At 42.0% G+C, this 27,785-nt stretch overlaps 1 protein-coding gene across 14 annotated transcripts in view; it reads left to right on the top strand.

The window, feature by feature from the left end:
* Positions 1-27,785, top strand: part of ptprt (protein tyrosine phosphatase receptor type T) — a 475,774-nt gene that overhangs the window by 373,864 nt on the left and 74,125 nt on the right. For all 14 annotated transcript variants that reach the window (XM_017723239.2, XM_017723236.2, XM_017723234.2 and 11 more), the window contains 2 exons: positions 4,632-4,819; positions 20,493-20,580. In XM_017723239.2, the coding sequence (XP_017578728.1) occupies positions 4,632-4,819; positions 20,493-20,580 (276 nt within the window). The remainder of the gene's footprint in view (positions 1-4,631; positions 4,820-20,492; positions 20,581-27,785) is intronic.

Raw genomic sequence — 27,785 nt, 5'->3', positions numbered from 1 at the left:
TCAAATCTTGAGTCTCTGAGGTGAGAGTACAAGTTTAGTCTCTGAGGTGAGAATATGAGTTCAGTCTTAAGTCTCTGAGGTGTGAGTCTGAGTTTAGTTTCGAGTCTCTGAGGTGTGAGTCTGAGTTCAGTCTCGAGTCTCTGAGGTGTGAGTCTGAATTCAGTCTCGAGTCTCTGAGGTGTGAGTCTGAATTCAGTCTCGAGTCTCTGAGATGTACGTCCGAGTTCAGTCTCGAGTCTCTGAGGTTCAAGTTCAAGTCAAATCTTGAGTCTCTGAGGTGAGAGTTTGAGTCAAGTCTCGAGTCTCTGAGGTTCAAGTCCGAGTCGAGTCTTGAGTCTCTGAGCTTCGAGTTCAAGTCAAATCTTGAGTCTCTGAGGTGAGAGTACAAGTTTAGTCTCTGAGGTGAGAATATGAGTTCAGTCTTAAGTCTCTGAGGTGTGAGTCTGAGTTTAGTTTCGAGTCTCTGAGGTGTGAGTCTGAATTCAGTCTCGAGTCTCTGAGGTGTGAGTCTGAATTCAGTCTCGAGTCTCTGAGGTGTGAGTCTGAATTCAGTCTCGAGTCTCTGAGATGTACGTCCGAGTTCAGTCTTGAGTCTCTGAGGTTCAAGTTCAAGTCAAATCTTGAGTCTCTGAGGTGAGAGTTTGAGTCAAGTCTCGAGTCTCTGAGGTTCAAGTCCGAGTCGAGTCTTGAGTCTCTGAGCTTCGAGTTCAAGTCAAATCTTGAGTCTCTGAGGTGAGAGTACAAGTTTAGTCTCTGAGGTGAGAATATGAGTTCAGTCTTAAGTCTCTGAGGTGTGAGTCTGAGTTTAGTTTCGAGTCTCTGAGGTGTGAGTCTGAATTCAGTCTCGAGTCTCTGAGGTGTGAGTCTGAATTCAGTCTCGAGTCTCTGAGATGTACGTCCGAGTTCAGTCTTGAGTCTCTGAGGTTCAAGTTCAAGTCAAATCTTGAGTCTCTGAGGTGAGAGTTTGAGTCAAGTCTCGAGTCTCTGAGGTTCAAGTCCGAGTCGAGTCTTGAGTCTCTGAGCTTCGAGTTCAAGTCAAATCTTGAGTCTCTGAGGTGAGAGTACAAGTTTAGTCTCTGAGGTGAGAATATGAGTTCAGTCTCAAGTCTCTGAGGTGTGAGTCTGAGTTCAGTCTCGAGTCTCTGAGGTGTGAGTCTGAGTTCAGTCTCGAGTCTCTGAGGTGTGAGTCTGAGTTCAGTCTCAAGTCTCTGAGGTGTGAGTCTGAGTTCAGTCTCGAGTCTCTGAGGTGTGAGTCTGAGTTCAGTCTCAAGTCTCTGAGGTGTGAGTCTGAGTTCAGTCTCGAGTCTCTGAGGTGTGAGTCCAAGTTCAGTCTTGAGTCTCTGAGGTGTGAGTCTGAGTTCAATCTTGAGTCTCTGAGGTGTGAGTCTGAGTTCAGTCTCGAGTCTCTGAGGTGTGAGTCCAAGTTCAGTCTTGAGTCTCTGAGGTGTGAGTCTGAGTTCAGTCTTGAGTCTCTGAGGTGTGAGTCTGAGTTCAATCTCGAGTCTCCGAGGTGTGAGTCTGAGTTCAGTCTCGAGTCTCTGAGGTGTGAGTCCAAGTTCAGTCTCGAGTCTCTGAGGTGTGAGTCTTAGTTCAGTCAAGTTCAAGTCAAATCTTGAGTCTCTGAGGTGAGAGTTTGAGTCAAGTCTCGAGTCTCTGAGGTCCAAGTCCGAGCCGAGTCTTGAGTCTCTGAGCTTCGAGTTCAAGTCGAATCTCGAGTCTCTGAGGTGAGAGTACAAATTTAGTCTCTGAGGTGAGAATCTGAGTTGAGCCGCTGATGTTCGAGTCAGAATCTCTGAGGTTTGTGTCTGACTTGACTCTTCAAATTTTCTGCTTTAGGTCTGAATTATCGCTCCTACACAGTGTCAAAAGAGCCTCATTATAGAAAGAGCTGAGATTGTTCTGAACGTTAAGAATGCATTCGCTTAAGAATATATGCAAAAATGCCCTCATGAAGAAATGGTTCTTCAGACTGATGGACGGTGTGCTGTAGATTGTTCTGTGCTGTAGATGGGACCTTTTTGAAAAGGGTGCAATATCACCAAAAAAGGGTTTTTCTATTTTTGTTTTCCTATTCTTTTTTTCTACTTAAAAAAGATGGTTCTTCAAGGCTGTGGTTCTGTTTAGAGCCATGAGTTCTATAAAACCATTTGCATGCTTAAATGGTTCTTTACATGGCGAAATTTCTTCAGATTGATGGAAAAAATGATGTGGATATAAATAAAAGTAGCATGAAGGGTATATTGTGTAAAAAGGATGCAAAAAAACAGTTGAAGAAGTTTTATAGAGTTTGTGACTGTTCATTCCTCAGAACTGAAACTGAATCTGAGTCATACAAGACACTAATGAATTGTTTGCATTCTATTTACATTCCTGTTTAAACGTGTGACACTGGTGTGTGTTTATATTGACCACCTTGTTATTTCAAATAATTATGCAATATTGATGTATTTTATGTCCTTTATCAGCTTAATAGCTAAAAATATTTCGGGATACTTCAGTGGATACGTACACACTCAGAAATAAAGGTGCTAAACTGTCACTGGGTCAGTGCTCCTCTTCTCACTGGGGTGGGACCGTCAAACGTCCATCTCAGTCCCTTTAATCAGGGAACATAACTGAACCATAGTCTACTGAAATGATATCCCCTGTTGTTGGATTGATATAATTTGAAAATACCTGTGGTCCTTTACATTGTATGAAAATTTCATGATGAATGGACTGAAGAAACGAATGGAGCCCCGCTGGTGACATCCTGTATAAACAAAGTAAGGACTTAGTAAGGCATGGGAGTGAGATCACGGCTTACTAAGTCGACTTAATTATCTCATTCCCATGCCTTACTAAGTCGTGGCCACACATTATTTGTATTTATACAGGATGTCACCAGCCGGGCTGTGCAGAAATGACCCAAAATGACTTGGAAAAATGTCTGGTTCCATTGACTTACTGTGACGGTGCGACAGAATTCAGACGCTCGCGGATGGTTTTGTTAACGTTCAGCAAAGGCGTGGTCAAAAAACACACATGGGTCGTAACCAAAAAGCACCAAAGAATCACCGAAGTGACCATAGCACTAGGCAGCCAAAACCAAGGGAGTGAGTTGAAATCGTGGTCAAAGAAACAAGCCAAAAAAGTCAAAAACACAGATCTGAAAACCAGCCGGCAAAGACACAATAAGGGACAAGCATAAGACAAGGTCAGAAAAACAAAGGATGGGGTCATAACAGGCAGAAACGACCAGCCCAGTGTGTTCAGAAAGAAGCAACACCTCACAATGACTATGACTAAAGCCTGGGCTTAAACACTGGGCTAAATGAGTCATGTGACAACAAACGCAGGTACACGGTGTTAATAATCAGGGGACTGCCAGCGCTGATAGGTGCGCAAGCGATTGTCCAAAGTCATGTTATCTCCCGAGGGATTGTGGGCAATGGAGACCGTTCTGGACTCCGAGTCTGAGGGAAGTTGCTCATGCGCGTGATCTCCCAGCGCATTCTGGGAAATGCAGTCCGAATCCACGTGACACATTAAAATTAAAGTCGTGTTTTTCCCTCTCCTGTAAAGTTAGCATTTTGGAGATACGAGGTTTTCTTCGGAAAAACAGTGATCCGTTCTAAGCTGTACTGACTCCACACACCCAGCCTCGCCTCCAGGCTTTTATTCTACTGTTCTGTTTTAAAACATTCGGTTATGAAAAGCTACAAATACCAACTTTTCACCTGGAGAAACTGATTTAAGCTCCACAATCAGACCTTAAAACCACTGCTGGAGCTTTGAGGCAACATTTACACTGTTTGTACCTTGATGAGTGAAAACTGTACCTGAACAGAGCCTTCATTTCTAATATTTTACTGCTATTTTACACAAAATAATTACACAGCACTTTAGAATTCATACCGCACACATATCCAGTTAATTCCTAGAACCCAAATCAGAATGTGACCTATTTTTTTTTCAACATTTCTGCATAATAAAGCTGTTAATTAAGTGACTTGATGTGAAATGCTCCATTCTCCACCTCTACAAGCTCCCACACAGAAAGTTATGATATGAAATGGCTCTGAATTCGCTGCATGATGTCTGAGACACTGCTTTACGATAGATTGTGGCCTTTAAATGCAGAGGGGCACATGCAGGGTGCTGTGAGGCAGAATATTCCCCAAAGAAAACTTATTTTTTAAGATTTTCCATCAATAACATTGCATATAAAAATTCAAGGACTGTAGGGGGGTCATCCCTCAGTATGGGTCGATCTGCTTTCTGCACAGCATGGCCTCTAAATCTGAAGCTGCATGAGTCCGGGTTCTTAGCAGATGATCACCCATGAATGGAAGAAGCTTCCCAGAGCTCCATGTGGTAGCAGCTTCCAGTGTAAACCAAGCGTGTAGTGAGCTTAGCTTCTCCACAGAGGAGTCTACAAACGCTGAACTGCAGATGGATGAAGCTGGCTGTGCTGTGGTGGGGCTGCTGCACTTTAGATCCCCTTGAGATGTTTTTTTGGGCAGCAGTCAAGGCTGAAAGGGATTTTCAGTGGAAGATCTCCAAACACCGTGCAGTTTGAGAAAAGTATGAGGCTGACTCTGGGTGTGGAGAAGATCCACGCTAACACATGCCTGATCTCTTTTCTGTAGATGGCAGTCACAGCGAGATGTCCCAGCCATCGCTGACCATTCAGACGTATCCGTATGGAGGATGTGAGTCGGTGGAGATGTCCTACCAGGCAGGCCAGTTCCAGCCAGCCATCCGTGTGGCTGACCTTCTGCAGCACATCACCCAGATGAAGTGTGGCCAGGGCTATGGGTTTAAAGAGGAGTATGAGGTAAGAGTTTCTCAGAAAGTCGTCACCTTGGTTTTAAAATGTATACATTTATGAAGAAATGTATATTTATGAATAACACGCATACAACAACAAATCAAATAAAAACAAAACAGAAGGGCTACACTGGCAAGACAGAACAAACCAGGACAGACCAGATGCTGAATGCATAGTCATTAAAACGACTCGAATGACTGAGAAACTGCTAGGTTTGATTACATCATTAAGAAGACTGACCAGAAGGACCACATCCATCCATCCATCCATCCATTTTCTAAGCCGCTTCTCCGTCAGGGTCGCGGGGGGATGCTGGCGTCTATCCCAGCAGAATGACCACAAAAAAATGAAAAGATATATGGACACTTTAGATACAGCCTTCAGAAAGTGGTATGAGAAAAAGGTGGACTGGATCCATAAAGCCTGCACATCTTCAGAACATTCAGCGTGAGATTTTACAGAAACTTCTCAGGACCTCTCAGAAATTCAAGGTAGCTTTATTTCTAAAGCGAGTGCTGCACGGTAATATAAATTAAAGTGACCACTACTAATTAGAACTACATTCAAAGAGGAAAATAGCGTCCATACAAAAACAAATCTAATGTGATGAGACAGAGCTGGCCAGGCGCTCCCAGGTAAAATCAGAAATTTGAGTCTCGCTGTTTGGATCGCGATACTCGTGGTCATTAAATCAGCCAAATCTAGAATGATCTAAAAACAGAAAGAGACAAACATAACAAAATCAGGACAGGCAAACTCAAAAGGCGAACACAGACAGTCCTGCGGAGGCTGCATTTGAAGGCCGATTGCGTCACAGCAGCTTGACTAGACTGTCCCATTTTGAAGGCTCTTTCATAGGCGGCTGAGAAACGTGTTCTTCTTTTCCATGGCAACAAAGGTTCCAATGGGTGGATGCAGCGGTGAGGGCGGAAACAGTGCAGGGTGTTTTGTGATGCTGGGGTCAGGGCAGAAACAGCGCAGGGTGTTTTGTGATGCGGCGGTGAGGGCAGAAACAGCGCAGGGTGTTTTGTGATGCTGTGGTGAGGGCGGAAACAGCGCAGGGTGTTTTGTGATGCAGCGGTGAGGGTGGAAACAGCGCAGGGTGTTTTGTGATGCAGCGGTGAGGGCGGAAACAGCGCAGGGTGTTTTGTGATGCGGCGGTGAGGGCAGAAACAGCGCAGGGTGTTTTGTGATGCTGTGGTGAGGGCGGAAACAGCGCAGGGTGTTTTGTGATGCAGCGGTGAGGGTGGAAACAGCGCAGGGTGTTTTGTGATGCTGGGGTCAGGGCAGAAACAGCGCAGGGTGTTTTGTGATGCGGCGGTGAGGGCGGAAACAGCGCAGGGTGTTTTGTGATGCAGCGGTGAGGGTGGAAACAGCGCAGGGTGTTTTGTGATGCAGCGGTGAGGGTGGAAACAGCGCAGGGTGTTTTGTGATGCAGCGGTGAGGGCGGAAACAGTTTTGTGATGCTGGGGTCAGGGCAGAAACAGCGCAGGGTGTTTTGTGATGCGGTGGTGAGGGCAGAAACAGCGCAGGGTGTTTTGTGATGCGGTGGTGAGGGCGGAAACAGCGCAGGGTGTTTTGTGATGCGGTGGTGAGGGCGGAAACAGCGCAGGGTGTTTTGTGATGCGGTGGTGAGGGTGGAAACAGCGCAGGGTGTTTTGTGATGCGGTGGTGAGGGCGGAAACAGCGCAGGGTGTTTTGTGATGCGGCGGTGAGGGTGGAAACAGCGCAGGGTGTTTTGTGATGCGGTGGTGAGGGCGGAAACAGCGCAGGGTGTTTTGTGATGCGGTGGTGAGGGCGGAAACAGCGCAGGGTGTTTTGTGATGCAGCGGTGAGGGTGGAAACAGCGCAGGGTGTTTTGTGATGCGGTGGTGAGGACGGAAACAGCGCAGGGTGTTTTGTGATGCAGCGGTGAGGGTGGAAACAGCGCAGGGTGTTTTGTGATGCAGCGGTGAGGGCGGAAACAGCGCAGGGTGTTTTGTGATGCAGCAGTGAGGGCGGAAACAGCGCAGGGTGTTTTGTGATGCAGCGGTGAGGGCGGAAACAGCGCAGGGTGTTTTGTGATGCGGTGGTGAGGGCAGAAACAGCGCAGGGTGTTTTGTGATGCGGTGGTGAGGGCGGAAACAGCGCAGGGTGTTTTGTGATGCGGCGGTGAGGGCGGAAACAGCACAGGGTGTTTTGTGATGCGGTGGTGAGGGTGGAAACAGCGCAGGGTGTTTTGTGATGCGGTGGTGAGGGCGGAAACAGCGCAGGGTGTTTTGTGATGCGGTGGTGAGGGCGGAAACAGCGCAGGGTGTTTTGTGATGCGGCGGTGAGGGTGGAAACAGCGCAGGGTGTTTTGTGATGCGGTGGTGAGGGCGGAAACAGCGCAGGGTGTTTTGTGATGCAGCAGTGAGGGCGGAAACAGTGCAGGGAGTTTTGTGATGCAGCGGTGAGGGTGGAAACAGCGCAGGGTGTTTTGTGATGCAGCAGTGAGGGCGGAAACAGTGCAGGGAGTTTTGTGATGCAGCGGTGAGGGTGGAAACAGTGCAGGGAGTTTTGTGATGCAGCGGTGAGGGTGGAAACAGTGCAGGGAGTTTTGTGATGCAGCGGTGAGGGCGGAAACAGCGCAGGGTGTTTTGTGATGCAGCGGTGAGGGCGGAAACAGCGCAGGGTGTTTTGTGATGCAGCAGTGAGGGCGGAAACAGCGCAGGGTGTTTTGTGATGCAGCGGTGAGGGCGGAAACAGCGCAGGGTGTTTTGTGATGCAGCAGTGAGGGCGGAAACAGCGCAGGGTGTTTTGTGATGCAGCGGTGAGGGCGGAAACAGCACAGGGTGTTTTGTGATGCAGCATAATCAGCTGTAGAGCAGTCTGTCTCATTTCAGTTCCGCCTTTGCAGCCTTTAGAGGACGTATCTTCATACTCCGCATCCTTTGCAGGATCCAGCCCCTGAATTGGGACACAGTGAGAGTCCAATGCACAAGAAAGACCGCAGGAAGAAACACTTAGTAGCCCTATGAAGCAAGCAATACCTCACAAACAGCTACACTAGAGCCCAGGCTTATATACTATCTATACTAAACCATTACAAGGAGCAGGTGAGGCATATCAGTACTCAGATGATGGAGAACAGAGATTGGCTGATGGTGGTGATATGATAGTCACGTGATCTCCCAGGGAATTCTGGAAGATTGAGTCCATGCAGGGAAGAGAGCCATCTGACTGTGAGGCAGTCACGTGATCTCACAGGGATTTCTGGAAGATTGAGTCCATGCAGGGAACTGTGCGGCAGTCCTGTGATCTCCCGGGGAGTTCTGGGAGGTTGAGTGTTTGGAAGCAGGCACCGCGGAGGGCATGACACAAATAAAAACAATAAAATAGAAGAGCTACGCTGGCAAGACAGAACAGATACTGAACGCAAATTCATTAAAAAGACTATGAAAAGAAAATAATGGGTTTTTAAATTTGACTTAAATGTCTTTTGTGGGGGATTCCTTTATGAAAAAGCTGAAGACTGTTGCAGAGTCTTAGGGCAGCTACAGAAAACAGAAAAGGTCCAGTTACATTTGAACCTCTTCTGAGAGTGTGAAATGGCTAAGAGCAACTGGTTAGAGGACTGCAGAGGAGGTCAGAGCCAAGCCATGCAAAAGCTTTGAAAATGAAGTGCAGTGATGCAAGCACAGGCGTGATAATCTCCTTTTTCTTGATGCTAGTGAGGAGCCTCTTGGGTGCATTTTGGACCAGTTGAAGACATGATGAGCTTGACTGACAGATTCCCAAGTATGGCAAGTTGCAATAGTAAATATGAGAGGAAATAAAAGCATGAACAAGAGTTTTTAGATCCTTAAAAGATGGGAAGTTGGGAATTAAATCGATATCAGTTGAACTTCTGTTTGCATTTGAGGGTAATATGCAAGTCTTCTCGGCCTGTCAGTAGGTTTAAATTTGAGCCAGTCATGCAAAACGTTGCCAAGTAAGTAGAGTTCCCATCAGTATGATACTCTCAGCATCACGTTATTAAAATCATTTCTGAGAACTACAGAGCGACTTTACAGAGAAATCTTTGATGCTGACATTTAATGCTGATATGATCTTTTGGAAAGTTTCACTCAAATCTTGCTTTATTGCTTTTCGCCTCAGCTGTCCATATTCATATTGTATCATTAAAGGAGGCACAGCTTTTGTACAAGTCTTGGTGCTTTCATAACCCTCTGGGGTTCACAGACTCGCCTATGCATCAAAATCAGTGTGTCTGTGTGCGTCTGTGATGATCCAGCTCAGAAATCCAGTTCAAACCCTTCCTGAATCCGTAGAGCCGCCTTTCCATCTCATCACGAGACCATACGAGACTCACATCCAGAGTTATGAGCCTATGAAGAGGGGCTGAGATACACATCATCTGCCTCTCACTGTGTGGAGCTGCTGGATTCGTGTGTCCGTCTACATTCTGTGTGAAACTGACCGACGGACACTCAGGAAATCACTAAGGACTGACCATCACGCCAAAAAACCCTTTATTCTTCATTCAGTCCACATCGGAGCCTCGTGTGAAACGGCGTAAGAGAGTTTACAGCTGCTGAAGCTGCTGCAGCGGGTTTGGAAAGTAGTGATGAAGATAACGGAGCGTTTAGACATGAAATAGAACCTTTAGAGGAGAGTTTAAGAAGAGGTGGACAGATTGAGAGAGAATGACCTCAGACCACAGAGGGTTTTGCGTAAGCTGATTGGTTTTAGTAACACTTAAGGCAAAAACAAACACTGCAAAGAAGGAAATGAGAGCAGACCAAGGCAAAGTGAAACATGAGAGCTACAAATCTAAGTATAGAAACCACCTGGAAAAGGAGGAGTAACGGAATACACCCAGCTGGAACATCACTCCAGATTAGGAGCTGCAAAAATAACTTATACATCGTTTATAAACCACTCAAGTCTTACAAAGTAATGTTTCTATACTAGCTTTTTTTAATACCTTTAAAAACTTCATAAGTTCATGATTAGACAGTTATAATTTAATAGCTTCATTTTGCATGACCTGGACTTTAAATCCAGATTCCAGTCCTGGATTTTGAATCACTGGTGATATTCAGTACACTGCGGATAACCACGGATAAAACTGGAAAAGTTCAGCTGAAGTTGCTTCCTGAATGTCGTGATGACGATAACAGAGCGTTTAGATATGAAACATATGAGTGTCGTGTTATATGAAGAGGCTTTGAAGGAGAACCCCTTAAAATCCCACCTTATTACATTCTAAGGCTTATTATTCAGTAACTACAGGGACTTCAGGGCAAGCTGGCTGAGTTATTCTCAGGTTATAGAAGTGCGCAATAAAACTTAGGGCCATTTAAAGGGTTAAAGTCAATAGAAGAAACAAATTTCAGTTGTGATTACAATGCATTGTGTTAGCTAATACATAAACCCATGAATATTAATGAGAGAGTGTACATACAGTCAAGGTTCGCTGATTGTGATTGGTCAGAGAATGAATCCAGGAGACAGGCTAGCCTGTTCAGATTTGGCACAGTGGTTTGAATCTGGGGCTGCTAGACAAAACAGGCTGTTCTACAGAGTGTGTGAATGAATAATAAGCCATAGTGTGTAATAAGCCTGGGATTTTAGTGGTTAACGCCCACTCCACTGGTGCACTCCTCGAATATACCTGAGCACATTATTCAGCTGTATTTACTTTGGCCCGAAAGCTGGGAGCTGTTCTTGAATCTTTATCTTGGTATTAACCATGCTGGGTGCTTTGTTTATCAAGTATTCATGGGCTTAATCTAAAAACAAACAGACAAAAAATATAAATATGTTATTAATAATTCAATAAGACACCGGAGACAAAATAAGGCAAGACAGCTTTTTGTGTCTTACCACCCCACCCCCCACCCCTCTTTTGAGTGAGCTGTAATTAGATGTTATGTTTTAAGAGAAATGTTAATTATTGTATAGTTTTGCGATGAGAGAGAAAACAGGTTGTATACATTTTTAAGGGAGATGAAGAAAGAGTTCATTAAAATGCGCGGTTCATTAAAATGCACATTACTGAGCATCAGTAAGAGTGCTGTGAGAGGTTTTATGGAGAGAAGGTCATGTGACAAAGGTCAAGTAACTCTTGAAAAATCCACACACGGATCCTGCAGTAGCTCGCTCGCCCGACACCTCGGCTAATTATCTTTCACCCCTGATGTTTTATGCTAGATTGTCCCCAGCCTCCTCGCCTCGCTCTACTGCCAACTGCTGCTTTGCTATTCACGGGAAGGCGAGTACCTTTCCGCCGTGCCCATATGCGCGCTGAAAAAAATATTTTTTTGCCTCTATTTGTAGTGCAAACAAAGGCCCTTTTGCCTGTTCAGATTAATGAAGGTCATCTCGCTCAAAGGATGTCCCCACTTCGGCGAGTTTGTCTTTGTCTTTTCAAAAGAGAGGGAGTGCGGAAAGCTCTTTATTTCCTCTCTCCTGTCTCTGGATGAAGCTGAGATGTGGGGACGTGTTTTCAAATTTGTATGGTGAGCGAGGGCGATGCAAGGTCAGAGAAAGTGGGCTCGAGGGCGGCATTCACCAGCCTCATCTACAAAAACTCCTGATTTGATCCTACAAAAGAAAGTGTTTCTATAGTCAGTCAATCTGGTGGCTGTTATTCACTTCAGCTCAATGTTATTCAACGTTCAAGTCAATTAGTCATCATCAATATAGAAAAAGCATGTAATTATTATTCTGACAGACTGTAATACACTACAGGAAGCGTAGGGGGCGATACGGCTTCTACTGTTTCATTTAAAAAGCCTCTATAATGTTCATATGATCCACACAGTCATTCTGACAGACTGTAATACACTACAGGAAGCGTAGGGGGCGATACGGCTTCTACTGTTTCATTTAAAAAGCCTCTATAATGTTCATATGATCCACACAGTCGCTCTGACAGACTGTAATACACTACATGAAGCGTAGGGGGCGATACGGCTTCTACTGTTTCATATAAAAAGCCTCTATAATGTTCATATGTTCCACACAGTCGCTCTGACAGACTGTAATACACTACATGAAGCGTAGGGGGCGATATGGCTTCTACTGTTTCATTTAAAAAGCCTCTATAATGTTCATATGATCCACACAGTCACTCTGACAGACTGTAATACACTACAGGAAGCGTAGGGGGCGATACGGCTTCTACTGTTTCATTTAAAAAGCCTCTATAATGTTCATATGATCCACACAGTCACTCTGACAGACTGTAATACACTACAGGAAGCGTAGGGGGCGATATGGCTTCTACTGTTTCATTTAAAAAGCCTCTATAATGTTCATATGATCCACACAGTCACTCTGACAGACTGTAATACACTACAGGAAGCGTAGGGGGCGATACGGCTTCTACTGTCTCATTTAAAAAGCGTTCTATAATATCCAGTTATAGGAAATGTTTGGTTGCAGTTGCTGCTGCTTAAAGTGGCACAACCTGTTAAAGTTCCTTTTGATCTTGACTGGTCTACTGAAGTCGCTCAAACTGTGGTCACATATTAAAGTAAAATCTAAATAAATTAATTAAGAAATATAACTGAAGTGTGGAAGAACTGATCGTAGATATTTGAGGATTATGTTCTGATCTCTTTAAACTCAAAGCGTTAGTAGAGACAATAATAAGCTAAATATATACAACATCATCATATATAGGGTACTTTCTATTGGGAGGAGTCTGTCTCAAACCCTGACCCCTGCTTCATATGTTTTTTTTTTTTTTTTTTTTTTTGTTATCAATGTTTTTTGATTGCTTATAAAGGGAAGTTGAAAATTATTCATTTATCATGAGTTTAATTTTTAAACAAAAGCACTGTCCCATGTTTTCATGTCATTACTGAAACACACAGAGGTTTAGTCTGTAGGCGGAGTCTTATTTTAGCCACACCCCTGCATTTTAGAGCAGGAAGTCAGGCTGCATCCCTGGCCCTCATGGCCACATGGTGAGCAGTTAGGTCCCATTGTTTTGAAGTAAATGTGTCTCAAAGTCTGAAAGTCAGTGAGGATCATTAAGAATCACCATATTTTCTGCAGTTCAGCACTTTTTAGTGTTTTAATGTAAAATCTGGTGATTTTCTGTGTGAACAGCGGTTCAAAGCCGTGTCTGCTGGTCATGAACTGCTGAGATTTTGGGCTCAAAATGAGCTGAAATTATCAATGAAACATTTGGTACAGTTTGGGTACTTATGATGGTTTTGGTGGAGATAAAATGTAATATAGAATCATTTATTCCAATAAAAGGAACATAGTTAAGGTTTAGAGTCACTCAACGGCAAAAGGTTCTAAGTCTAATTTCAAGATCAGTTCAAAGTCCCAAATGTGTTTCAGCTCTGATTCAGAACCAGTTCAGCAGAATCATCTGTACAGAGCTCACAAAATGTGTCATGTTTAGTGTTTTTCTCGTGTTCTTCTTGTTTTATGTTACACATTATGTGAGGTTCTGAAGGCATTTAGTGTGACGAATATGCAAAAATAGGCAAAATCAATCAACTTCTTCCGGCGCCGCATTTCGCTTTCATTTTTTTAAGCATTTTGTTGAGGTTATTTATTTTGGGGCGACTTTATTTTGGCCTCAGTTGCTTCCTATAAGCAGTGGAGTTAAATTAGGCGAGGTGCTTTTCCATCAGCCCTGCAGCCAGTCTGGACCTGGCAGTAAAGCTGAGATGCATTTCTCTCTCTCTGTCTCTCTCCCTCCCTCCCTCCCTGACTGTGCTGGCTCTCAGGCTCCGTGTTTAAAGGGACATGCATCAACTTGGACGTTTTTATAACGTCTTTTTGTTATCGGTGCGCTCTTCTAACCTGATTTGCCTCGCCGTTTCTCCCATCCTTCCACAAATGAAGTTGGCAGACTCCTGGCTCCTATATCGGCCGCCTCGCCGCTGCCTTATGAATATAAAAGTGGTATTTCCTTTTATATGGTGAATAAGGAACACTCAATATATTTACACTGAATTGTGCGTGTTTGCTGCGGGCTCTTGACGGGATTATTTGGGATGAATGCGGCATTTTCTCCCAGCACTTTGACAGAGGGAGCATGTTTGAAATGGGATTCGAGCATTTCATGTTCTATTAAAAGGCTGCCATTCATGCGCTGCCATGTGTGTGGTTCTGGGGAGGCTTTGAAAAGAAAGAGAAGGAGACAGAGAGAGAGAGAGAGAGAGAGAGAGAAAGAGAGAGAGCACAGTGTGACTTTAGCAGAGGTTCGGAACGTGTGCTCATGCATGCTTATGAGCTTTTTTTTTTTCCATGCTGGAAGTTCATAAAGACATAAAGGTGTGAAGGGGAGTGAAGGGGGTTCTTTGATAGGAGAGGATCAGAGCCTGCCTGTATGTGTCAGCACTGTCAGCATAATTGCCTCAAATGATCTCATCCTGATGGTTCTCCGCGTGCAAGGGAGACTGATTGACATTGAACATAAAGACAACTAACTCTTTGTCGAGTCCCGACCCCCAGTCACCCACCGCGAGAGCAAAGTCTCAGCAGCTTTCCCTTCCCGCAGTGTCGAAAGTGTCTGTTTATTTCTTTTTATGTGCTGAAAGCAGCAAACATGTGCAGTACACACTTAAAAAGATGGTTCTTCAAGGGTTCTTTAGTGAAGAAAATGGTTCTAAATAGAACCTTGAACACTAAAAGAGCTCTTTACACGATTAAGGCCCAGTCCCATTTCACCCCTCGCCCCTACCACTGAGCCCTTTCCCCTCTGGTTTGCGTGCTCTCGTCTAGGTGTAGGGTGTCCTGATTCCTGTTGAGATAGAGGGGTGGGGTGAAGTGTTGGGGCTACATGACCCTCCAAACTGAGGTTTTTCAGAGACTCCAAACAGAGAGAGATGAGAAAACAACAAAAAACAGCAAGATGGAGCACAAGAGACCAAAGAAACCCATAATTGTGAGAATTTTCTCAGTTAAAACAGTTACAATAATCGTCATATTTTCTTAGTTTAATGTCGTTTCAGTGGATTTTGGTCTTTTTCTTCATAGCAAGCATAAAAATTGCTAACAGCATGCTAACGTCTCGGTAGCTGGCTGGCTAACTTTCCCGTTCCGCCTTAAATAGTCCAGCAGTTCTGACGCCTGAAGCGCCAGAATGTAACTGCTGCCCCATTTAAGGTGGAATGGGAAAATGCAAATGAGAATCTGGAGAATATCTGACTTCAGCCTCATATCACTGAAGAATTGGGGGGGGTCATAATAAATAATTGCCCCCCTCTTTGAAGGCGTATGATCCCTAAATGTAAGTAAAGCCCAGCAGTGAGGAGCTGAACTTTCCCATCCTCTGCGGTCACTGCAGACGGGCAGGGTCGCCTACAGAGCAGCGCTAGTAGCTGTTAATGAAGTGAGGGTCTCATTTCAGAGGGAAGATCTCAACCACTGCCCTGTAGTTGAGTTAAAGGGGCTAGAGTGACACTCGAAAACAAGGGGTAGGGGTAAAAAGAAGAAATGGGATTCAGCCCAAATGTTTTTTGCATGGTGAGTGTTGTTGATGGTTTTATATGGAACCTTTTTGAGGATTCTTGTGTCATGCGTCTGTCCCCCTGGGCCCCGATAACAGCCACGAGAACCAGCAGGATGGCGAGGCCTGAACGCCGAGAGCACGGCACAGATCTATATAGCACTATTGTTACAATGTAACAATAGACGACCCCTTTTAGGTGCTATATAGATCACTTTTCAAAAAAGATGCTGTGTAGATCCATAAACACGTTCTCCATCAAGCTGAAGAACCCATTCACCATGCAGAGAACCATTTAATCATGCAAACGGTTACTGGAGAGCTCATGATTCTTTACAGAACAGTTGCCTTTGCTTAAGATTCATCATTTTGTAGTGTAGCGATGGCTCCATATCGGCATTCCTGTCCTGATACTCAATACGATAATCAAATATAGACAAAATCTGTAACCATATTGATCGGCTGTGCTTCTGGGTGGATAGATCTCATCTAGTCAGCTCAATTTATGGCTTTATTAAAAATACAAACATAACAGATGAAAACATCCCTGAAAAACCAGCCTACACTCGCACGCCTGGTCACCAGCAAATGTTGTGGTTTGGATGGTGGCATACTGGTCAACCAGCAGGACCATGTTGGGTGTCTAGCTAAACCAGCCCTAAATGGTTCTGCTTTTATTACAAGTTTGACATTTGGGTGCAATATAGAACCATTTTCAAAAAGGTTCTATATGGAACCATCTACAGCCCATTCTCCATCTGTCTGAAGAATTTCCTATCAATGCAAAGATCCATCTAATCGTGCAGAGGGCTCTTTGAGTGTTCGTGGTTCTATACAGAACTATTTCTTTACTAAAGAACCCACGAAGCACCATCTTTTCTAGGAGTGTGGAGCAGGTATGCTGTGTAATGTGAAACGTAGATGTAGATGTTTATAATGTGTCTCAATGAGAACAATGTAATGTGGTATTTTTACGCGTCACATCAGAAGACAGTCGGGCTGTTTTCCACATTATCTGATGAGAAGTTCTTCCTCGACAAACCCAAGAGTTCAGTAACGATGATGATGAGGATGGTGAGGGGGAGGAAGAGTCTCGTCAACCCATCAGTCGAGAGACCCACTACCTCCCACGCTCACTCTCGCAGCATACGCACGGACTACACTCCTGCGTCGCTGCGTCTTCCGAGGGTCCGCAGAGACACGAGTGGGATTGTTTTATCTTTGTTTTCTTCTCTCTTTCAAAGCGTATTAATAGCTTCAGATAAAGGCCGCTTTTGAGATGAAAGCAATTCCATTAAGGGCATTTTGTTTTCTTTGGGAATACACGACCCTAGTAAAATATCAACTTTCCTTCTTTGCCAGAAGGTCTAGATTCCTTTTGTGTGATCTCCGCTGCTCCTCCCCCTCCACCTCCTTGTGCTAATTAGATTATTTAAGGATAACTGCTTAAATGAAAGGCTTGCCAGCTCCTGGTTAATTGACATGGACAGGGAGTTCAGTGCAGATCGCTGGGGCGGATGAGTGCTTCGAACTGTTGCCAGATCCCATTTCTCGCATTTCGGGAAAAAGGGCTCTTCAGCGCAAGATTATGCGACTTAAGGCGCGATGCTTGCTAGATCACATTTAGCACATCTGACATTTCAACAGATAGCAGAGATCCAGAAAGCGTATGGCTGCGCCCGACTGCTTCCATAAGGCACTCGGATCCAAAACGCAGCTTCACTCTTCACTCCATGCTGCTGACGTAGATCTATGAAGACGTGTCTTCGCTCAGCCATGAGGTTTTTAGATGCTTGGAATTAAGATGTGCCTCAAATATGACATTCAGTCTAATTAATGAACAATCGGAGGGAATATGAGAAAGCTGCGAGAAGAATAAAGACGTTTTTTCTGTTTAATTTACTCGGTTTTGGTGGTTTCTGGTAGTAAGGCTTCTTTTTATACACTGTAGGCAGCACATTTCCGCTGTGATATTTGTCTTAAGCGATGTATTTATAGCAAAATGTGATTATTAGAGCTTTGAATCAGAATCATCAGAATCAGAATCAGAATATTTTATTGATCCCAGAGGGAAATTGCAGTTGTTACAGTTGCAACCGTTTATGTAAAAGAATAAACACTTTAATCATTTAAAACAAAAAAGAGAAGTGTGCAATATCTTACACATACAGTAAAGTGGCAGGGACTGTGATAATAAATATGAAACATATTGTATAATTGTCATTACGCCCCCATCAGTAAGGATGATGGCACCTATTATGTGCTATAAAACAAACTGTACACATAACTCTACGTTATATAAACCCTCATGTTTAACTCAGATCAGATTTCAGAGGGTCTTTTGCGTCACTTGCAGTACGTCGATGTCAAATCCAGAGTGATGAAATGCAGGGATTCAAGAAGAGCTCCAAAGATTCATGATGATGAAGAGAGTTCTGCGGAGTTTGGAGGGCAAGATGATGCACCTCCAGCTCTCCTGCATCCGCATTTGCAATCTGAATCACCAACGTAGCTGAGTAGTTACTGACGCCTACATCATTGCCACGGCAACCCGACCTGTTGTCTCAAAATATCTGATTTGAGAAATCCAGTTTGTCTGCAGTCTGAACACAGCCTTAGTGCTTCTGATGGATTGCTGGTAGCGGTAAGCGACAAAAAATAGACTTGAAGCATAACTGCCTCTCCTTTGGTTTTACATGGCAATCTTTAGAGGATCTGTGGCTGAAACACAGTGGAGACACTGTGCTGTAGACTTTTCTATCTCCTAGTTATCTGGTTATGAGGCTGTGGATGTCCTTCTACCACACTGCTATGACAGAGGAGTAGACAGAACAAAAAACAAGAAGCAAAGAATCAGAACCATGTTGTCGTCTAAACCCAGTTTATTTAAATATTCCAGTGTTGGCTTTGGTCCTGATCCACTGGATATGCAGTGCAAACTGAATCCAGTGTGTGAAAAATGCTGAAATGGTTTTGAAGCCTCTGCTTTGTGTTCAAGGGTTCAAAAATCTAAAGATGTAAACATTTCTACCATCACTACATTGAGTGACGCTATTATTAACACACATGCAGCGGAACATGCTGTAGCTTTTAATTAGTGTCAACATGTTCACGCAATGCTGTGTTTTAGGTGAATGACCTTTTATGTTTGTTTATGTGAATGATGAGAATATCTGTGCCATAATGAAGAGTTAGTCGTTCAGAAGAGTCATCACAAAGCAGAGTGTACCCCCGTCTGCATTATTGTTATTATCTGCTGCCTTATTTTCACTTATTATTTCTTTAGGCGTTCTTCTTTTGGTTGTTTCGTTTTTATTTCGGCACTACAGCTTGTTATTATAATCACACAGGCACTTTGGCGGTGCGATGGCAAACAAAGAAGCTCTCTGCACAGAAATATAGTAATAATAACGTGAGACTTCGGCACTCTGGCAGAGTTGTGCGCGAACAGTCTGGTGTTGGGATCTGTCGGCGGCTGATGTGCGGCTTTCTTTTTTCCCGCCATCACTTCCCTTTTTTTTTTTTTTTTTTTTTTTAAAAAGCCGAGCTTTCAGCTCCTCAAACAGTTCTCCTCTGATTGGTATCGCACAAAGGTTGTTTTCTTTTTCTCACTGCTCTTTGAAAGACTGGAGTGTCTCCCACAGTGAATCAGTCGGAATATGACACTCTGAATCCGCTGGTTCGTCTCACTCAAACACATCTTTACCGGCAGAGCCTGTGTCGTTTTGTCCGTGAAGTCTGTCTTTTGTTCCTGGATGGTGTGAATTATTGTTCTGTCACAGTAAATGGCGCAGTTTGGGTTTGGGAGGCGATGCAGAGATGACATTTCTCAGTCTGTGGCTGCTGTTGAGGAGGACGTCTGAGTGAAAAAAGCCACCGTTCCTGAATAAGAGAACCATCAGCACATAGTGGCACCTACCAAATGCACCTTCCGCTGCTCAGTGCAGAGCTTTACTACGTTTCGTCCAGTGTTGGACTCAAGAATGCAAAACCAGTACGTTTTTGATGGTATTATGTGTTTATAAAGTTTGTTTGCAAAGCAAGGTGTAATTTGAATGTGAAGCATTTCTCACACACACACATCAGGCATAATATGATGACCACCTCCTTGTTTCTACGCTCACTGTCCATTTTATCAGCTCCACTTACTGTATAGCTGCACTTTGTAGTTCTACAGTTTCAGACTGTAGTCCATCTGTTTCTCTGATACTCTGTTACCCTGTTCTTCAGTGGTCAGGACCCCTGTGGACCCTCACAGAGCAGGTGCTATTTGGGTGGTGGGTCACACTGCAGTTACACTCACGTGGTGGTTGTGTGTTAGTGTGTGTTGTGCTGGTCTGAGTGGATCAGACACAGCAGTGCTGCTGGAGTTTTTAAACACCTCAGTGTCACAGCTGGACTGAGAATAGTCCAAAAATATCCAGCCATCAGCGTCCTGTGGTCAGCATCCTGTGACCACTGATGAAGGACTAGAGGATGACCAACACAAACTGTGCAGCAGCAGATGAGCTGTCGTCTCTGACTTTATATCTACAAGGTGGACCGACAAGGTAGGAGTGTCTAATAGAGTGGACAGTGAGTGGACACAGTGTTTAAAAACTCCAGCAGCACTGCTGTGTCTGATCGACTCAGACCAGCGCAACACACACTAACACACCACCAGCACATTAGTGTTATTGTAGGGCTGAGAATGACCCACCACCCAAATAGTACCTGCTCTGTGAGGGTCCATGGGGGTCCTGACCACTGAAGAACAGGGTAACAGAGTATCAGAGAAACAGATGGACTACAAAGTGCAGCTATACAGTAAGTGGAGCTGATAAAATGGACAATGAGCGCAGAAACAAGGAGGTGGTCATGATTTGTTTCTTATGATTTGATTTTTTGATCCATTGCATATTTGCCATATTTTTGTCATAGCTTGGTACCCAAATAGAAAGAGAAACTTAAACTTGTGAGTAATTCATTTGAATCAAATATAAATGTATTTCATTGCCAACTCATTGCCAATAAACGTGTAATTAAATAATTATATTTGAATAGTATGACAAAAACAGAGGTAATAACTCATCCTCTGTGGGTTAAATGTGCTTAAGGCTTAAGAACCAAGCAAGCAGGTATCACTGGTTCTCTGGTGTTCTTGGAGGTGTTTTTGGTGTAATCTGTTGAGTTTTTCAGTGTTTTTGTGTCTTTGTCTTCATGTTTTAGTGACTGTATTTGGTGTAATTTTAGGGTCTGGCGGAGGGACAAACTGCCCCGTGGGAGACGGCCAAGAAAGACGAGAACCGCAACAAGAATCGCTATGGCAACATCATTGCTTGTGAGTACCGAAAAAACGTGGAGAACATGAAAACCTGCCAGTGTTGCTAATAACCATACAGTCTGGGAGTGAACTGCTGTGCTAAACTGCCACTTACAGCATCACGTGTACATTAAGTGGCTCGTTTCTTATGCTAATTTATTCGGATCCATATCAGACACAGTCTGGCTCTCGTTTATGCTACAGTGTCTAAGGAATAAGACTAAGTAGAACCTGCTCTGATTGATGTTAATGGAAAACCGTCCCCATTCACCACTGTACGAACTCAGTGGAGAACCGAAAGTTCTGGCTTTATGTGAATGGGACTGTGCTAATTGGTCCCTTCTAGCTTTCTGTTGTTTCAAGGCCTAGTAAGTAAACATATTGCAAATCAATCCAATCAAATCAATAGTAAACCAGCTTAAACTCATCAAACCACAGCTGTGGGTTTTCTCGAAATCAATACAGAGCATAAGGAAGACCGTCACTTTGAAATAAACATCCACATAAAAAGTCCACATATCTACTAGGATGTATCTGAAAATTGAATTACATACATTTTGTGGTGACTATGGGGCTAAAATACAGTCTGTTGTTTTCAGTTTGAGAGGGCTAACATCTACGTTTGGGTAACCATGTAGCAATTATATGCTTATATAGACGTTTCCCCCAGTTTCAGACCTAAATAGGGATGAACGATGACATTAGTCATATTGCTGTTGGTAAATAAATGCTTAAAGTGGTTGGTTGGTGTAGTGGATAACACCTCAGCCTTCCACGCTGTAGACTAGAGTTCATTCCCCTCCTGGGGAAACACCCTACATCATACCAATAAAAGTCCTTGGGCAAGACTCCTAACACCTTCGCCTACCTGTGTAAAATGATCAAACTGTAAGTCACTCCGAATAAGAGCGTCTGCCAAAGGCCGTAGATGTTAAAGTAATTGTCGGCACTGGGTGGATGTTCAGACGTTTAGATTTGGCCAATTGTTCACAGTGATATTTGGTAATATGTTTAAATTTTAGATGGGCAGAATGCTTGCGACACTGAGTTACTGCGCTAAAATATCTGCATATTATTCATTTTAATGCATTTCACTGCCATCAGGTTTTTCAGTTTTTGAATAATTTGAAAATACCTGATGCTCTTTATACTGTGTGTACATTTCATGAAGCTTGGAACAAAAGGAATGACCCAAAACGACTTGGAAAAAATTCTGGTTCCATTGACTTACATTAAAAGTAGAGTATGTTTTTTCCTTCTCCTGTAAAGTGACCATTTTAGAGATACGAGGTTTTCCTAATGTTATTCATCTGTAATGCTAATCCAAGTGGATTTAGTTTCCTTGCCTACATTTTTCACATGTTTATGTATCAACATTGGCAGAAATGTACATAACAAATGACTATTGACACATTCGAATATCGTTGCATCCCTAGTTATAAATGTGGAATATTCATGAGTAGATAAATATTCCACTGAGCAGACAATTCACTTAATAAAGACAAGACTACGTAAGCAGGTCTAGAGGAGCATCCCCAGAGGAGATATAGTGACATATATGACTCTTCAGGACAGATTAAGATTACACCCATTATTATCACCATCTGTAGATATATTTACATTCAAATCAAAGCTGGCTGACAGAGCCAGACGCTGTGCAGCTACATATGGATTGCACACCTGTTAATCTTGCTCTTGCAGGCAGACAGTATGAATACGGTTGAATAATGTTCCAATGAGCGATAAATGATCAATATACTCCATCATATCTCTGTAAGATGGCTCCTAATTTTGGGTAGTAAGCCCTCAGTGTTTCCCTGACCAATCACAAGGCTGTGTCTCCGGCTCCACCCACACAGAATCAAATCAAATCACGTTTATTGTAAGAACACATTTACACAGGTGCGTAGGTGAGTGAAAGTCCTATGTGCGCAGCGCTACTGTACAAGTGTACACTAGAATAGTGCAATATTAGTGCATATTGTGTATATGTGCATATTCAGAGTCAGTGTAAATATATACACACACACATATATATATATATATATATATATATATATATACTGATATATATGGAAATGACAGTCGTTTACATACACATACACCATTACATAATTTCAGGAAGGAATGAATTAATATTAATGTACTCAAATAATAATGGGTGTAATCTTAAACTGTGCTGAAGAGTCATATATGTCACTATATGTCCTCTGGCGATGCTCCTCCAGACCTGTGGATATGTATAGTCTTTATTAAGTGAATGAGCTGCTCAGTGGTCGTTTGCAAATATGCCAATATCTGATATTTTTCATGCACATTTCTGCCAATGTTGATACAAAAACATGTCTAAAATGTCAAAATTGGAACTAAATCCTCCTGGATCAGAATTACAGAGGAGCACCATCACAGTTAATTGCAGTTTACAGTAAAATGAATATTAACCCCAACATTGTGTGACACACGTCTATGACTTAGAGAATAGCTCAGCCAATTTGCATTGAAGTCCCTGTCAGGTAAAATGATCTTAAATATAATTAAATACAATAAATGATCTGTCAGTATAGTGAGATCATTTTACTTAAAACAATTAAATAATGTCTAGAAATCAATCAATCAATCAATCAATCAATCAATCAATCAACTTTATTTAGTCTCGCAGAACATTGAGGTGCCCCACATTTACAATGATGCAGAGTTAGTACAGATCAGGGGATTGATAGAAGTGTAAGAACGAAAGTAAATGGAATAAATGAAGACTCTGATCAGGTAATTATGAAAAGTGAAACATTAATAATAATAAAAATATAATAAAAAATAATAAAACAGAAATGAAAACATACATAAGATGTAAAGGCTAATAAAGTTTAATAATAATATAAAATAAGCTGGATAATATCATAACAGGGTTGACTAGATTTGAGTCCATTTCACTTGATAAGATATTTTTTTGCAGCATAAACAGTTTAATATTTTACTCCCTGGGACTTGAAGTTTTTATTAGAAGCTGCTCTGCTGTTAGCAGAGAGCTCTGCTCAGCACCTCTGCCATTGTATTAAAGGTTTCATTGTAACTGCTGAGACTTTCTTTAAAGCCAAAGTCTTTGAGATGAAACACTGGCTGCAAATGAAACAGCCTGTCATTGGCTGATAGCCGGCGGGTATTATGATGAATTTGCTATCGTTAAAGCCTCTTAATTACATGCGCGGGTAATGAAAACTGTCCATCTTACTGTACGGCAGTGCTAAAGTTCATTTTCATGCGAAAACGGAGGAATAATGTTTTTATTCCTCCTCGTGAGAGAGCTCTGTTCTCACTGCTTTGGGCCTCTGGCAGAGCTGACAGTGTGGTGGAAGGATTTCTCCCTGCTTGTGAATCTTTTCTGGGCTGCGATTGTGACACCAGAGGGAACAAAGTAGAAAAAATACTTAAAATTCTAAAATAACATAAAGAGTCACAGAAACAGGGATTGATTCAATGCAACAAAGAGGCTTATAGAATAACAAAATACTGTAAAATACTTAAAAATACTTAAAATACTAAAATAACCGTTTTTAAAGAGTCACAGAAACAGGGATTGTTTCAATGTGAGAAAGAGGCTTTCAAAATAACAAAATACTTTAAAATACTTAAAATACTAAAATAAACTTTTTTAAAGAGTCACAGAAACAGGGATTGTTTCAATGTGAGAAAGAGGCTTACAAGATAACAAAATACTTAAAAATACTTAAAATACTAAAGTAAACTTTTTTTAATGAGTCACAGAAACCAGGATTGTTTCAATGTGAGAAAGAGGCTTGCAGAATAACAAAATACTTTAAAGTACTTCAAAATACTTAAAATACTAAAGTAAACTTTTTTAACGAGTCACAGAAACCAGGATTGTTTCAATGTGAGAAAGAGGCTTACAAGATAACAAAATACTTAAAAATACTTAAAATACTAAAGTAAACTTTTTTTAACGAGTCACAGAAACCAGGATTGTTTCAATGTGAGAAAAAGGCTTACAAGATAACAAAATACTTAAAAATACTTTAAAATACTTCAAATTCTCCGCAAAACTGAATTTTACCATGAATACAACCGTATATGCATTAAAAGTATAAAATAAAAGACCCTGGAATGACTGAGCAAAACTACAAGCATGAAACAAAGTACAAAATAAAAGGCACCGAAAATGAACAAAATAAAAGCCACACAAATGAAAATAAAGACAAAATAATAAAAGCTAAAAGAATTAAAGAAAATACAAATAAATGCTATAGGTAGAATAAAAAGTACAAAATAAAAGCCACAAGAATGAAACAAAATGCAAAATAAAAGCCCCTGGAATGAAATAAAGTACAAAATAAAAGCAACACACAAGAAACAAAGTATGAAATAAAAGTCGCAAGAAGGAAATAAAAATACAAAATAAAAGCCACAAGAATGAATTGAAGTGCAAAATAAAAGCCACAAGAATGAAACAAAGTATTAAATAAAAACCACAGGAATTAAATAAAGTACCAAATTAAATCAAATCAAATCAAATCAAATTTATTTATATAGCGCTTTTTACAACTGATGTTGTCACAAAGCAGCTTTACAAAAATGGGAATCACAGCACAGAGAATCAGACAAAACACTGAACATAATATACAGAATATACAGAACCCCCGTGAGCGCTGAGGCAAGGAAAAACTCCCTCAGAGCTGGAGGAGGAAGAAACCTCGGGAGGACCAAGACTCACATCTAAAGGGGGGACCATCCTACCACTGGTCAGACAACTTATAAGTTAAACATTGAAAAGTCAATTTTACATCCACGCAGTTCTAATATATTCAGGTGTGTATAATCAACAGTGGAAACAATTAGAGTTCATATAGATTTGGATGTGATCTGTAGTGGAGAAGCTGCGTTCCAGAAACTTCCATCAGTCTGGTCAATCAGGGGGACAGGGGGACTTGAGGGTGGGACATCCATCAGTATTGGGCCGGACCGGTGGACAGTCAGTAACTCGGAGGAAGGAAAGATTTAGGAATTAGTTTAGACTGTATTTATGAAGAACAGAAAATGTAAAAAATTATCAGAGTGTGACTAATGACTCCGGCAGGTCTGAATATGACAGCCTAACTAAAGGGAGAGAGCCAGAAGGTAACATAGACACGGAGGCTCCCTGAGACACTGGCATTCACCCACTCCACCGTCCACAAACCTGAGTGACTGCATGTAGTGAGTGACAGCAGCACCAGCATCTCAGTTTACCCACAATTCACTATGTCCATGAACCCCTGGATCTGCAGCCTTATCTAAAGGGAATTAACATTAACTACCAAAAGCTAAACTAAACAAGTAAGTTTTTAGTCTAGACTTAAAGATTGAGACTGTGTCTGAGTGCCGAACATTATCGGGGAGATTATTCCAGAGTTGGGGCGCTTTATAAGAGAAAGCTCTTCCTCCTGCAGAGCTTCTCTGAATTTTGGGAACTACTAGGAAGCCAGCACCCTGTGATCTAAGTAATCGTGGTGGTTCATAATAGGAGATAAGGTCTCTCAGATACTCAGGAGCGAGCCCATGTAGGGCTTTATACGTTAACAGGAGAATTTTATAGTCTATGCGGAATTTGACTGGAAGCCAGTGAAGAGCTGATAGGACTGGACTAATATGGTCAAATTTTCTAGTTTTAGTAAGGACCCTGGCTGCAGCATTTTGAACTAGCTGAAGTTTATTTAAGTTACTGCTAGAACATCCTGACAGTAGCGCATTACAGTAGTCTAGCCTTGACGTAATGAAGGCATGTACTAATTTTTCTGCGTCATGTAAGGATAAAGCATTTCTTAGCTTGGCGATGTTACGGAGATGTAGAAAAGCTGTTTTAGTAACATTAGATATGTGTTTATCAAATGCTAGATCTGAATCTATGATAACGCCAAGATTTTTAGCTGTTGAACCAGGTGTGACTGAGAAGTCGGCCAGATTCAACATTAGGTGTGATAATTTATTTCTAGCAGCTTTAGGGCCTAATAGAAGAACTTCTGTTTTATCACTATTTAATAGAAGAAAGTTGTGTGACATCCATGATTTCACATCTTTTACGCAATCCTCCATTTTCTTTATTCTCTGTTTGTCATCAGGTTTGGCTGATATGAAGAGCTGCGTGTCGTCTGCATAACAATGAAAATTAACATTATGTTTTCTAATAACTTTGCCCAGGGGGAGCATGTATAACGTAAATAATAACGGTCCTAAGATAGAGCCTTGTGGAACTCCATATCTAACCTTTGTATAATTGGAGGGTATATTATTTACCCTCACAAACTGAAAACGATCGGTCAAGTATGATTTGAACCACGATAAGGCAGTTCCAGTTATACCGACCATTTTCTCTAATCTTTCTAGGAGGATATTATGATCTATTGTATCAAAAGCTGCGCTCAGATCAAGAAGTACCAGTAAAGAAACGCAGCCTTGGTCAGCGGCAAGAAGCAGATCATTTGTTATCTTAACTAGAGCTGTCTCAGTGCTATGATGAGGCCTAAATCCAGATTGGAATTTTTCATAGATCTGGTTTCTTTGCAGATAAGAGCCAAGTTGTTGGGCCACGGCCTTTTCTAAAATCTTAGAAATAAATGGTAAATTTGAAATAGGTCTATAGTTAGATAGTACACTAGGATCAAGATTTGGTTTCTTGATCAAAGGTTTAATTACTGCTAGTTTAAAGGCTTTGGGAACATACCCCAGGTTTAATGATGAGTTTACTATTGTTAATAGTGGTTTAATTATGTCTGGTAATACCTGTTTTAATAGTTTTGTGGGAACTGCATCAAGTGTACAGGTTGTGCAGTTTGATGAGGAGATAATTTTCTCCAGTTCTAAAGTCACAAGTAAAACCACAAACTATAAAATAAAAGCCACATGAATTAAATGAAATGAAATACAAAATAAAAGCCACAAAATAGGAACAAAATACAAAATAAAAGCCATAGGAATTAAACAAATTACAAACTAAAAGCCACACAATAGAAACAGAGTATGATATAGAAGCCACAAGAATGAAATGAAGTGCAAAATAAAAGCCACAAGAATGAAACAAAGTAAAAAATAAAAGCCAGAAGAAAACTGCAAGCATAAATGTTACATTAACCCAAAAACAGCAACAAAGTACCTGATGCAAAAATCTGTTGATGTTCAGGCATTTTTATTTTATTATTCCTGTTCTAGAAAGTCACTTTACCAGGCGTCAGAAC

Source organism: Pygocentrus nattereri, chromosome 26 (genome assembly GCF_015220715.1).
Source record: "Pygocentrus nattereri isolate fPygNat1 chromosome 26, fPygNat1.pri, whole genome shotgun sequence".
Taxonomy (NCBI): Eukaryota; Metazoa; Chordata; class Actinopteri; order Characiformes; family Serrasalmidae; genus Pygocentrus; species Pygocentrus nattereri.
This window is presented reverse-complemented; position numbering and strand designations above follow the sequence as displayed.